The sequence below is a fragment of the Fukomys damarensis genome, unplaced genomic scaffold (genome assembly GCF_012274545.1).
Source record: "Fukomys damarensis isolate Sample0158 unplaced genomic scaffold, DMR_v1.0_HiC HiC_scaffold_24, whole genome shotgun sequence".
In the NCBI taxonomy this organism is placed as follows: domain Eukaryota; kingdom Metazoa; phylum Chordata; class Mammalia; order Rodentia; family Bathyergidae; genus Fukomys; species Fukomys damarensis.
The window spans coordinates 63,107,243-63,121,387 of NW_022900936.1; the positions used below are offsets into that span (position 1 = coordinate 63,107,243).

Below are 14,145 nucleotides of genomic sequence, written 5' to 3' on the forward strand. Positions count from 1 at the left end.
ACACAAACAGCCTGATTCCAGGACCACACTGGTGACCCTGATTCTCATTGACATTCTACATGGCTACTGGCCTTCCAGCTGGATGGTCCATATTTTACCTCATCCAAGATTCACTGTCAGTTCAGCATTTGTAACGCTGAAAGCTCTAAAATGTTCACCATCAGTGCCCTAGCCTACACCACCCCACAATACTTTCACCTTGAAGTGTCTTCTTTGAAGATTGGGGCTGCTTCCCAACATGGGGAATTTGGCCAACCTGAAAAGCAGCCTTGGGCAAGTGGTAGTTGGCGCCTCTGAGTATAATTTTGTTTTAAGAGAATGTTAGTGTCCTTAACAACAAGAAAAAAATATTTTTTCTTTCTGGGTGTTAATGTGCTAACTCTCCCTCCTATGTCACCTCTCCCCCTTGTAGTTCACACCCAACCTCTTCCTGAAGCAGATGCTGGTGAGGTACCAAAATAATAGCCCTCCAACCAATGATGATAAATGGAAAAACAATGGCGTCACCAAAACCTGGGACAGGCTCATGCTGCAGGTAAGGCCTGTGGTCCTTGGGAGAGACTATGTCGCAATGAAATTGGAAATGGGAGAGGAGGGCTGAGAGGGAAGCCAATGCCTCCAAGGGGATTTCCTTCAAAGATCTGCTATAGGTAAGATCTTCTATACCTCTTATCTACTGAGGGGTACTGGCAGATGTTACAGACATGAATCAGTGGAACCCTTAAATCTTTATCTTATTTCAAGCAATAACATTGATTGGCTTATCAGTATAGCAATAATGGCATGGTCAAGAAATTTAGATTAGGACCAGAGATTTAGCTCAGTGGTTCCACTCCTGCCCTGCAAGCGCAAGGACCCGAGTTCGATCCATGGTACCAAAAAAAAAAAAAAAAGAAATTTAGATTAAACATACCTCTCAAACATTACTTATATTAAATGAATAAAGATTTCTCTACCCCTACAGTGAGCTCAAATAGCAATAGCAACTACTGCCTGACCTAACTTTTGGGGGTCTCTTCACATCTCTTCTGAGCTCGTTCTGCTAAGGCCCAGAGGATGTGACTTGATTTACTCACCCAACTTTTTCTAAGAGGCAATTATGCCATATACCCAAGTTTACCTCAAATGTTATCAGACAGCTAAGTCTTCCTGAACATTCACCCATGTGGCCCTATGGGTATAAAGGGAGGGAGGGAGGGATTCTCCTAATTAGATGTTTCTTACAATCCAATGGCAAAATGGGCATCATTTAAAGATGTTTTTTATCATTAAGTTTTCTTGGATATATTCATTTAAAAGTTGAGAGATACCTGTAGTTTTAACTTCTTCCTTTGAAACATTGGAGCAGAATTTGTGATAAGAATGAGTTGTTTTCTCTTCTGTCTTTGGTTCTACCCAGCGCGTAAGGATCTTGGTTATGTGACAACTGTATAGGCTCAGTTAAGTGCCACTAGGTTTTTACATTTTTTCCAGTTTGTATTCTCACTCTATAAAAACAACACACAATTACTCTAGGAAAATGTTTAAAATATAGAAAATTAAAACAAGAAATCCTCATAATTTTGTCACCACTAAAATGTTTGCTCTGCTTTTAAATTTGCTCATGTGCAATATTATAGCAAGTATAACTCTCTCATGTTATTGTATCAAGATTATTAGTATTAAACTGGGTATGGTGAGGCAAGCCTGTAACCCCAGAACTCTGGAAGGCTGAAAGGTAGGTGGCAAGTTTGAGCCTAGCCTGGGTAACTTAGTGACTTAGCAAGAACACGTCTCAAAATAAAAAAGGGTGTGTTCAATTCTCAGTACTGCAAAACAAAAAAACAAATAAAAAAACCACTAGTAGTAATAATAATTAACATTTATCAAGGTTTTACTATGAACCAGGCATTGTATCTGTTCTAGTTTAAATCTTAAATGTGCCCCCCCAAGTCACATGTTCAGGTTCAGAGGTGGGGCTTTTGCAAGACAATATGGGGGTGCCATCCTCATTGATGAATTCATATCTGAAAGTGCTGTTGGAGGAGGTCACTGTGGCACCTCAGGGGTGCTCTTATCCCAGCCCCTGTCCTCTTCCTCTCTCTACTTCCTGGCTGTCATGGGATGTGCAGCTCTCCTTTGCCATGCCCTTCCCCCTTGGAGGCAACCACCCATGGACTGGATCCTCTGAAGACGTGAGCCAAAATAAACCTCTTCTCCTTTAAGTTGTAGTGTCCAGATTTTATTCCAGTGATGGGAAAGCTGACTAATGTAGTGCCCAACCCATAAAGCATATTATTTCACTTGATCATCACAAAAACTCTGTGAGGTAGGAACTATATTTACGACACTTTACAGTTAAGGAAAATGAGGTTTAGAGAACTTATGTAACCTGTCCAAAGCTACAGAATTCATTAATGGCTAATAAAGCAACGAATTAAAAAAATTCTTGCAAACTCTAAAATGTAAGTTATCAATATCTTCAGCTCTAGTTTGGGGAACTTTTTTAGTAAACATCAGACATGGTGCACTTTCCAAATCTTTCTTTATAAAATCTGAGTTTCTACACTGATGGCTCCAGAAAGAACCATGAAGGAGAATTTTATATCTCATGTTCACTGACAGGACCACTGCTGTGGTGTAAATGGTCCATCTGACTGGCAGAAATACACATCCGCCTTCCGGACGGAGAACAATGATGCAGACTATCCCTGGCCTCGGCAGTGCTGTGTTATGAACAATCTTAAAGAGCCACTAAACCTGGAGGCTTGCAAGCTAGGAGTGCCTGGTTATTACTACGATCAGGTGAGGCCCCTCTGCTCCTAAGCCCTGCCAGAGGGTTCTTCCACACTTTAGGTGGAAAATAACAGTCAACTGTAAGTAATAAGCTTTCAGGAGGGTGTTCTGCATCTTTTTTTCTAAATCTGGTGCTAATTCTTTTCTTCTCTGTTACTAAACTGTGAATGTTAACCTCCAGCTGCTGTGGGCAAATTTATATTTTCATAAAATTAACAGAACATAATATAGCAAAGTCCAACTCTGTTTAAATTAAGATACTTTGTAGAATAGCTAGAATTGGCATTCCAAGGAATATTTATTCTACATATTTTACATTTATTTTATATTATTATTTTATATTATTTATATCATACTTACATTGTATTTTACATTCTTTTATTTACCTATTTTTTAAATCTTTGCAAACTATGGCAATCACTTAGGGTAAAGGTAGTAATTGTATATTAACATTTCTTATTCAGTGGTGATACAGGACAGTCCTGATAAAATATTCAGTTGGATGTGGGTCAAAGGTGGTCTGTAAAGTGTGTAAAAGCCTATGGGGATCTGGGACTGAGGGGAGACAGAAGGACAGGGAAGGGAGGGGCAGTAAAACTGATTAAGGTACAGCACATACAAATACCAGGTCCCCAAGATGAATGTAATTATTACATGTCACAAATCCATACTAATACAAATAAAATAATCCCTTAAAAACAAAGATAATTTGAAATAGGAAGAAAAGGGCTAAAGGTGTAGGGAAAGTGGGAAGTGTAGGGGAAAGGAAATAAGGGAAAAGAAAAACGCATGAGAAAATGTAAAAATGGGAATAAAGTTTTTGTAAATAGGGAGGGAGGAAGGGGTGAAGGGAGGGCAGGGAAATGGGGAAAAAATGAGAACCAAGACCTGTCATGTAAAGGTACAAGATCCCAATGGTGAATGTAACTGTACTGTATCCTTAAAATGTACTGATAAACTCAATGAGGAAAAAACACAAGGACAAAAAAAAAATGAAACAAGGCAGTGAACAAATATATGAACAAATAATTATTATTAAAAGATGGTTTACATACAGATAGACTTTGAGCAAGTGTTTCCAGGCTGATGAAAAGAACGTGACAATCACTGTGAAATAATTTAAGTTCTTACTCAATGCCGGACACCGTCCCAAGGGCCACACATATGCTGACGCCTTTCGCACTCAAAAGTAGTTGCCTGTGTGAGCCGGGTTTGACAGATGAGGAACTGAGCTGAGAGGTGGTGATCAATATACCTTGTCCAAGGTCACATAACTGGTAAATTGTAGTCAGGATTTAAACCCAAGCAGTCTGGCTCCAAAGCAGACTCCAAGACAATAAGGACTTCGTAAGAGTCCCCAGAGTCCTGGGCAAGAGCTCCCACACCCCAGCCGTCATCTTCTGCTGACACTGCACACTGAAACACCTGGCCTGGCCTGGAGAGTGAGCTCTGTGAGCATGCGCTGCTCTGTGCCCCCACCACACACACTGATTAACTGGAGTGAATAACGCAGACTACGTGTAGTGCTGCAGTGCCAGGTGCCGCACTGCACTGCCCGGCTCTGCAAACCACCTTGCTTTGCCTGACAAGGTCCTGGGCTAAGATGCATATGGTAACGCAGAAAGGAGAACCCAGAAAGGCGAAATGAGAAGCAACTCTCATTTAGCTTCACAACAACACACCCTGGTATTGTTTTAATCAGTTTCGTTCAAACTGCTATAAAATAAAGTCTTTGCTTATAATCTCAGTATGAACTATAACTGTCACTCCTGTGACTGACAAAATGCTCTCAGTATTTCAACCTCAGAACTGGGGCGTGCAAAGGAGTCTTGCTGGGCTGGGTTTGTGTACAAACTGTATCACCTCTTTGAAAGAGACAAAAGGTAGCCTACGTGTCCATCAACAGATGAATGGAAGGGCCCGGGATTTAGCTCAGCGGTTCGGTGTCCTGCCTTGCAAGCGCAAGGACCTGAGTTCAATCCCCGGTACCAAAAAAAAAAACAGATGAATGGATAAAGAGAGTGTGGCATTTACACCAATGGAGTACTACTCTGACAGAAAGAAGGATAAATATGAGTCATTTGTAGGACAATGGGAACACCATGAAACCGTAATGTTAAGTGAAATGGATCCGACACTCAAGTTTAAATACCCCACAGTTTCTCTTGCATGAGAAACCCAAAACATAAATAAAGAACAAAATAAAAGAAACAGGAGGTAGGGAGATAGATCTTTCTCAAATAGGAAGGGGATCCAGAGATGAAGTGGGGAGAGAGGGAAAGGACGCAACAGGGTTGAAAAAGGAGTTAAGATGTGTTATGTACACGTACCAACTCCACACAGCAATGTAAACATTGTGCAGTGCAAACACATACTCAGATAAAAAGAAAGACAAAATGGCACCTGCCTTCAGGCAGTACATTTCACAAAACACTGTTTTTCCTAGCACGTGTAACATTTTAGTTATGAGGGGGAAAAAAAACCTAAAACTGCTAACTTTTCTCAAGTGTAAAGAGATGAAATGCGAAGGATAAACCCTCTCTCCTCTCACTGCCACAGGACCTCCACGCTGACTTTGCCAGCCCTTTGAACGCCTTCCCTGCCAGCTCTTTGGCCTCCTCTGTCTTCATCATCTCCACCAGCACCACCAGCCAGCTATGCTACACCCACAAAACACTGGGACTCAGCCCCACTCCATCACCAGTGTCCTGAGCTCCAGAATCTCTGCCTCTGTCCCCGACTCCCTGTGATCCCTGTCCTCACCGCCGCTCATTCTTCACCCCGTCACAGCCTCGTGACTTTCTGATTCTCCTTAGCCCAGTTCCCCCACTTCTGATTTACAGGTGCAGCTAATTCTGCCCAGCGATCCTTTTCCACAAACTATGCCACATCAACTCCTGCTATGCAACTGCTCTCATATTCACCATGCTGCACCATCTTGGCTTGCAAGTTATTTTTTCTGAGTCTCCTTAAGGACTGTGCATATTCAGTTCTGTGCCTTTAGTACTAGCATAATGCCTGGCACAAAGCAAGCATGCGATAAATATTTGGTAGGTGGATGAATGAAGATATGAGTGGCTCTATTACATCCATAGTACAGCTTTTTAAGATCTACAATGTACAGTGTGCTGCTATAGCCATGAACACTAACAAAATGAGCAAAATCATCATAAGTGTGGTAATGTAGGAATCAGCCAGAATTTTACTTAGCAGAACATATACATATATATATGTGATATGATATCTAATATGATCTATTAATATATAATATATATAATATCATGGTCCATTTACCTCAGAAATTCTGTGTGCATATTATGATCACTATACCTCAAGAATATTATAATGGACCTAAGAAAGTAAAGCACCACTAAAATGATTAGTTTCATGAAAATTCACTAATAAGAAGGAACGAAAAACGGGCTTTTGTCTGTGAGCTCCATTTGTATGTGAGCTCCGTTTAACTGTGAAAGACCCACTTCTGTCTTGTCACAGCTAAACGTCCAGCCTAGTACTTGGCATCAGGCTTAAGTGAGTGTATACATATATATTTAAATGAATGATCATTTCTCAGAATTTTCAGGAGAATAGAAATGGTTTGTGAACCATCAAGTGTGTTACAGATGATTCTGTTGTAATCATTGCCTAATATCACATTCCATTCATTCTGTAAATATTCATTAGGTATTTACTTGTGCCAGACTATTACTTTAGGTTCTGTAGATTCAACAGTGAAAACATGAAATCTCTGCCCTAATGGAATTTGCTATATGGGAGACAGATAATAAATGTGCTACAAAGAATTACATAGCAATTCCAGGTAGCAATGAATGCCATGAGCATAAATAAAACAGGGTAAAGTACACATATTATGAAAGGAAAAAGGATTGTCTCCACAGTTGTTAGCAAAGGCTTCATTGAGATGATGGTCCCAAAGTTCTGAATTGAGTGAGGAAGCGAGACACTGGGAAACGGTGGGGCAAGGGAGGGGCAGTTCGCAATGAAGGAAGCAGTGAGTGCAAAGGCCCTAGAGAAGGAATTCTTCACTCTTTGGAGGAGCATTGGAGGATATCATCCTGAGAAGACCAGAGTGAATGAAGATGGCTAGAAGGCAAGGATGGATTTAGAGTTTGTGAGTGGATTCAGGCTTGTGGGAAACCAGGACGCTATTACAGTAATTCTACTGTGTGGCCCTAGTGGGCCAAGGCAGTTCTGGGAATGATAAGAAGTAGACCAACAAGGATTTGCTTAAGTATTAGATGTTGGATAAGGGATAAACAGTTAAGGATAATCCTGATGTTTTTTAATTTGGGTGTCTGTGTAGGAAGAGTAAATAGGGACAAATCAAGGAACAGCAAAGACAGAACATGGACATGGATAAACAAGGGACAAGGGTAGAGTCATAAAGGACAGACCCTCAAGTACCACCAGGAACCACTGGGTAGAGCTCAAACTTCATGGTCAGCCTAGGACATTTGCTGGAGCATTTGCCTCTGGATTTCGTGGTTCATGGAATCAGGCCTGGTTATTGCATTTCCTAACTATTCTATTCCCTGGATTCCAGGGGTCTACTGGCAGTTGCTTGCATGGGAGGTCTAGCCTTACACACATATAACTCCAGAACTGCATAGTGACTAGGTCAGAGTACGCCACCTACAAATAACTACTGGGTTATGTCATATGTGAATGAATGCATAAACCTAATCACTCAAGTGCATAAACACCTTGACTTTTCAAGTTCTCACTAGAATCCAATACAGATATGTTGAAATATGATGTGAAATGAGAAATTAGGGGGCATGATATAGGGTTTGTTAATAATTATCTTTAAATGGCAATAGAAAACCTTTGTTTTTTTCTTAAAAACAAATTTAAAAAATAACCCTGCCCTCCAATACCAATGAGACCTTTTGGGAAGGAAAAAATTTGAATTTTTAAGAGCAAATTATCCACATGTTTAATATGGAAAATATGCTAATATATCAACACTTTTGTTAGTGAGACTGAGTGATAAATACAACGATAAATGGGATATAGATAATTTTCAACAGTATTATTTATGTTCGCTTAGTAAAACACTCCTAGAAGTTGCCTCCCCGCAGGGATATGAAAATAAACTGGTTGTGAAGCTGGACTCTGGAGGTTACTGACTCGAGTAGGAATCTGTTTTCCCACCCATCTCATACATCCTCTCTTTCTGGTTCCTCTTACGCCGTCATGGGTGTGATGCAGGGCTGCTATGAACTGATCTCTGGGCCAATGAACCGCCACGCTTGGGGCATTGCCTGGTTTGGATTTGCCATTCTCTGCTGGACCGTGAGTACTGCCCTGCACAACTTTTATTTCTGAAAGGGGTGTTTTGAAGACTATGGTGGTTGTCACAGTCACACTAGAAGATCTGGACACAATATTCTGCAGCTCAATGCTGTTTGACACCTGAACAATGACAGTGGGTTCTCTTAAAGCCTGGGGAGTTAATTCCCTGGGGAATTAATACAGTACCTGATCTTTCTTCAGGCTGCCTGGAGCCCACTGACATCTAGGGAGCTGGACAACTTCTTTCTCTTGCCTGGACTTCTTCATGAATTCTAGCATGATGCTCCAGATCTCATTAATTCATGGCACTAGATCTCAAAGACCTCTCTAGACAGCTCCTGCCTAACACAAATCCACCGAGCTCTTCCCAAAGCACTGCCTCTTCCAGTCTCATCATTTCTGTTTTCCCCTTTCCCTGATGCACATACAACAAGAGATCAGAGCTGTGTTGCTCAGCCCTGGCCTTGAACTCATTATGTAGCCCAGGCTTGCCTTGAACTCATGGCAATCCTCTTGCCTCAATTTCCCGAGTGCTGGGGACTGCAGGTGTGTGCCACCATGCCTGGATGAATGCAAGATTATAATTGTGAAGTTATTATTCATATTAGTGGAAATGATAGGAAAACATTTAAAGACTTTTGAGTACCTTCCTACAGTGTGCCAGACCGATTATACCCCTTAATATTTCCATGGATTCTAGATATTACAAGCCTCTCTTAAAATTCAAAACACAGAAGCAAAGGAAAATAAAGGTACTGAGAATCCTTCATGGTCAAGATATTATGTCAAATTACTTTAACATTAAATCCCCACACGAGTAGCTCCGTAGGTAGCTGCCAATCTCTCATCTTACAAGGAGCAGGATTTAAGATGTCCTAGGTGTATCCAGTTCCCTGCTGCTTTCCTGCAGCGGTTAATGAAGTAAACTCTGAGGCTGACAGCCTGGGTTGGAACCCAGCTCTTGTTTACTCTGTGGTTTGGGTGAGATCCTAATTTCTGTGCCTTGGCTTCTGCAGAGGGTTTAGAAGCAACAGTGCCTGATGTGTATAAGGTCCCCTAGTAAACCTTAGGCCCCAGCATTACTATTTCATTGTCTCGTTTGCTCCTCTATATCTGAGGGAGGTAGAGGAAAGTGGTGTATTTATTTTACAGATTCAGTAACAGAGACTCAGGAAAGCTAAGTCCCTGGGAATAGGTGACAAGTAGGTGAAACTCAGCCCATATATCCCAACTTCTTACCTTAGTCAGACACAGTGAATTCTGTGGCATCCAGACCAGCTATCCCCTGGGAGGAGAGGGTTGATACCAAAAGCCAAAAACTCTTACCCCAAAATGGTGCCTACTAGAAACTGGAATGCAAGAGAGACTTAATGGCAAGAGGAGAGAACTTGTGCATGGTAAGAGTTGGGTTTAGCCTAGCACAGAAGTGAAATGCTCAACCTCAGAAGTCAGGGAGTCTGAGATGGGAACTGGGGTTGAAAAGTGGGGAACAAGGACACTGCTTCTGAGAGGCACTGAGTTCAAGGGATGCTTTGGAACAGGGGACTCATGCCACATCTACTGTGTGGTGATGCTTAGGGCAATATTACTCTTAGAGAAGGTAGAGTCACCTAAGCTTGAATGAACCTAACCTCTTTTTTTAATAGATGTTTCTTGAATTTTTTAAATTTATTTTTGTTTTTTCCCTTTATTCTAGTTTTGGGTTCTCCTGGGTACCATGTTCTACTGGAGCAGAATTGAATATTAAGCATGAAGTATGACCACTATACCTCCTTCCTCTGGGGACTCTGGATTTGGTGCTGGAACTTGCTCCCCCTAAATTTGTACCTGCAGTAATGTGAACATCTTTGTTGTATCACCGAGGCAGAGGGCATGGAACTGTGTTAGGCCTCCTAGCTCTTACACTTCTCAGAAATGCTATTTTTCATCCTAGTAAAAGATTCTGTGTCATTTTTGTGCATTACAAGATGGATAAAATCTGGAAAGTGGTGACTGTTCTCACCCCTCTTCATTTTTTATATGGGGTATAAAGACATTCAAAGAAACCTGTATTGTCACAGTAAGCCAGGTCTGTATGTATTTCAAGAGCAGATCTGCCCTTATTTCTCAAGTTTTCTAAAAAAAACACACACACTAATCTTCTAAGGCTTCCATTTATCTCAGTGTTTTCCAGATGAGGGAAGGAAAGAATACAGAATGTACCTTTAGCCTTTTATTCCATGGCCCCTGACTTATGAGACTCTAGCAATTCTCTTGATACTGCTTTCACTCCCTTTTATTCTACAGAGCAACCTATGATCTTTAACAGTAGTTGAACTTTCCTCTCACGTCTTTCAGAGTGCTTTGTGTCTAATATTCTCAATTCACCATTAATTAAAAGTGTATGGAGGGCTAGGGATTTAGCTCAGTGGTTCTGCTGCCTGCCTCGCAAGTGCAACGACCCGAGTTCAATCCATGGTACCAAAAAAAAACCTCAAACGTATATGGAGCTGAGCATAGTGGAGCCGGGCATAGTGGTGCATGCCTGTAATCTCAGTACTCTGGGAGGCCAAAGCTGAAGGATCACAAGTTTAAATCTAGCCTCTGCAAATTAGACCTTAAGGAGAACTTTCCTCAAAATAAAAATAAAAATAGAGGCTGGGGATTTAGCTCAGTGGTTCTGCCGCCTGCCTTGCAAGTCCAAGATTCCAAATTCAATCCCTGGTATCCAAAAACAAAAAAAAAAAAAAAGAAAGAAAGAATGGGATATAGCTTTATGCAAAGGCCCTGGGTTCAATCCCCAGTACCCCAAGAATAGAAAAAAGTGTGTGTACTTGGAGACACAAAAGAAGCCTGTTATATATTTATTCAGTCTTTGCCCTGAATTATCTTCACTCAAAACAGCTTTCAAACCAGCAAGGTGTAGGCCAGCTCTTAGAGTGGGTGATTCATAGAGATTTTTGTTTGCTGTCAAAATATTTCTCTTCTGGAATATTTCCATTTTTGGTCCCAGAAGAAGTTCTTATCACTCAGCCTTTGCTAGCTTACTCTTGTAAATAAAGAGGGATTTAAAATATGTTCACTCTCTTAATCTTTACCAGTGTCACAAATGGTCCTGCATAAGTCTAACAACATGAGTTTTCCAGTAGGCAAGACGAGCTCATGGGAATGGAAGTAGATGAGAGAGGAACTACAGACATGAGGTGCAGTTTTCAGCAGGATGCTGGCTCACCCCACTGCCCAGCAGGTTGGTGGGAACCCTGTTTGCTTTTATTTCTCACTCCTGCTGCACTTACCCACAAAAATCCTTTTCTTCCTGCTCTTGGAAGCAAACTTCTCCGATACCACTGGCCCAGTGAAGAAAATGTGCTTGGTCCTTGGGGACAGCCAGTTGGGGTACAGAGAGCACCCGCATCCAGGCCCAGCAGTTTCCGTAAATGAGGCTGAGCTTGGGGAGAAGAGGGCTGAGGAAGAATGCAGGGTGCCCCACTCAGGCACACAGTGGCCAAGCTGGGGCAGGAGCATGGTCCCTGATCCCAGGACAGGTGGCCAAAGCAGCATACCCCACCCTTGCCTTACCTTGTCTCTCTAGGGTCAAGGCACCTTGGGGAATATCAGGGTAAATGGCCCCAGCACTTGGCCAAGAAGGCTCTCTCCTGTGGTCTTTCCAGAGAGGGTAGGAGCTCACTCACTTAAAGCTTTTATCTCCCTTTCACACTCCCACACACACCTGGTGCCTTTCGCTTCCACACTAACTAGGTTTCCCAGTGTCCTCACACGCTTCACTAATTCTGCCTCAAACTCACAGCTTCCTTCTCTCCCAGGGCTTTATTCTCCAAAATGCTCTCTGCTTACAACATTCTCTTCCTTCCCCTTGCGACTGGATCTCAGCAAAGCCAAGGAAAACTAATTTTGAAAACTAATTCATATTAAGTGACAACCAGCCCCCACTCCCTCAGTTTCAGTGGGGTTTTCTTTCACAGTAGTAGGAAAGAGGTACCATGAGGCAAGACAGCCCGTTTGCAGTTCCCCAAGTCAAATTACTTAATTTCCTACAAGTGGTAACTAGGAGGAAAGAAGGCCTCTGCTCTCTGCCCCCTCTCCAGTTAGCTTCCTATCTAGAGACCTAGAGCCTTCACAGAAGGTCCAAATTTCACCACAGGTGGGGACAAACTTAGTGGGACAATCACAGCAGAACCCACTTTCTTAGATCCTGGCTCTACATAACTTGGACAAGTTCTTTAGTTTCTTGGAGCCTCGTTTAGAAAAATCTATCCCCTTATAAGACTGGGAGGATTTGTAAACCAAGTAAAGTATGGATCAGAATGGCTAACAAGCTACAAGATACCTCATGGGAAGATAAGCCATGAATCTGTTGGCCCTAATCCATGAGAACATACCAACTAATGCTATCTTGCTTCAGGTTATTGTAATAAGCTTAATGACCAATTATATGGGTTCAAATTTACTGGCCATCCAACAATAGCTGTGAGTAATAACTTTCCAGAGAAACTCCTATTCGATAATGGGAGAATGTACTGGAGTCATCAAGATAAGGCATTTTAATGAATACATCTCCAGTTCTCTAGTTTCTAGAATCCTAGCAATAAAATATGATTCTGCCCTAGCTTCCATCACAGGGAAATCCATTTCCCTTACACTGTGATATCAGAGGAGGTTGGCACAATATTCACATTAAGAGAGATCCATTTCAAACCTCACCTCCTCTTCTACCAACTTTGGGAAGTTAACTTGAATCTGTTTTCTCTTTGCAGCACACACACATATGTGTGCACACACAGCTATTAGAAAGTTAGAATTTGAAATTCTTAAGGCAGAAAAAATTATACAGAGCAAGGATTCAAAATTTTTTTTCCAGTACTGGGGATCAAACTCAGGACCTTGCGCTTGCAAGGCAGGCATGGTGCCACTTAGCTAAATCCCCAGCCCAAGGATTCAATTATTATGCCCTACCCATCACCAACATCTCTTCCAAAATGCTCATGCGCTCCCTCTCATTCTCTTCTCTCTCTCCCTCCCTCCCTTCCTCATATTCTCCCTCCCCCTTCCATGTGGACACTCAAGGAATGATATTTGAATTCTCAACAACTGTCAGAAGAACAATAGAGCATTTATCTATAGAGGTCTGCTCTCTGGGATAGAGCCTGTGAGCCACTCCCTTGTGTACACGGTCTCAGTAGACCCTTTCAGCAGGTATGACTACACACACACACACACACACACACACACACAAAAGTGGCAACAATTTAAAATATCAGTGAAAAACAATTTACACATGGACATCAATAGGTTTCATTGTGTAGTAAATGAATGGTTCTTTACAGGGAACCAGGGTTTGTGGCAGAAAACATCATTCACTTCCCTCAAGTTCACTCTCAGAGCACTTTGGGGCTCCCAAGAAAATTATCCAACTAGGACTTAGTTGAAAGTAAGGGGGCTACAGGCAGATTAAGTAGGAAGGCAGTCTGGAAAAAAAAAACAGAAAGAGACCAGATGATCTGAATATACTTTTTAGGATCTGGCGGCCCTTTGGAAGCTGTAGAAGACAGCGATATCAACCCAAGAAAACCACCTCAAAGTCTGAGCAGCTCAGATGAAGACCACATGGTATAACGTGCTGGAAGTCAGAAGGCCTGAGTTGGCCTTGACCTTCCATTTACTAGTTGTGGAATTTCTGGCAATGACCCACCTGTCCTGCACCTCCACTTCCTCCTCTGCCCCCTTATCTGAAGAGTCCACAGTGTCCATAAAGTGTGCACTGAAATGTCACAAGCCACAAAGCACTATAAAAATGAATGCTAGCGTAAGTGAGAAAAAAAGCAACGAAAACTTTAAAGTAGCAGACTCTTTGCATTAGGTGCTTGTGATGTCTAAATAGTCTGCACTCACATAATTCTTAGCAACATGGTGCACATAAGCATCTCAGAGACAAGGAAAATGCTTGGCCTCTTTGCGCAATTGACAATGAAAAAAGGTACAAAAGGCAGGGACTGGGATGAGCTTAGTTCCTTTGAAGCAAAACTCCACAGCCAAGCAGGTGGCCACGTGCACCCC

General features: G+C 41.9%; 1 protein-coding gene across 5 annotated transcripts in view; it reads left to right on the plus strand.

The window, feature by feature from the left end:
* Window positions 1-13,877, plus strand: part of Upk1b (uroplakin 1B) — a 31,518-nt gene extending 17,641 nt beyond the window's left edge. For 4 of the 5 annotated variants that reach the window (XM_010630047.3, XM_010630049.3, XM_010630048.3 and 1 more), the window contains exons 5-8: window positions 413-535; window positions 2,605-2,784; window positions 8,008-8,091; window positions 9,788-10,759. In XM_010630047.3, coding sequence (XP_010628349.1) covers window positions 413-535; window positions 2,605-2,784; window positions 8,008-8,091; window positions 9,788-9,838 — 438 coding nt within the window. In that variant the 3' untranslated portion in view covers window positions 9,839-10,759. Of the gene's footprint in view, window positions 1-412; window positions 536-2,604; window positions 2,785-8,007; window positions 8,092-9,787; window positions 10,760-13,606 lie in introns of those variants that run through there. The other variant, XM_010630051.3, reaches the window with a different exon arrangement.
* Window positions 13,878-14,145: the final 268 nt, after the last annotated feature.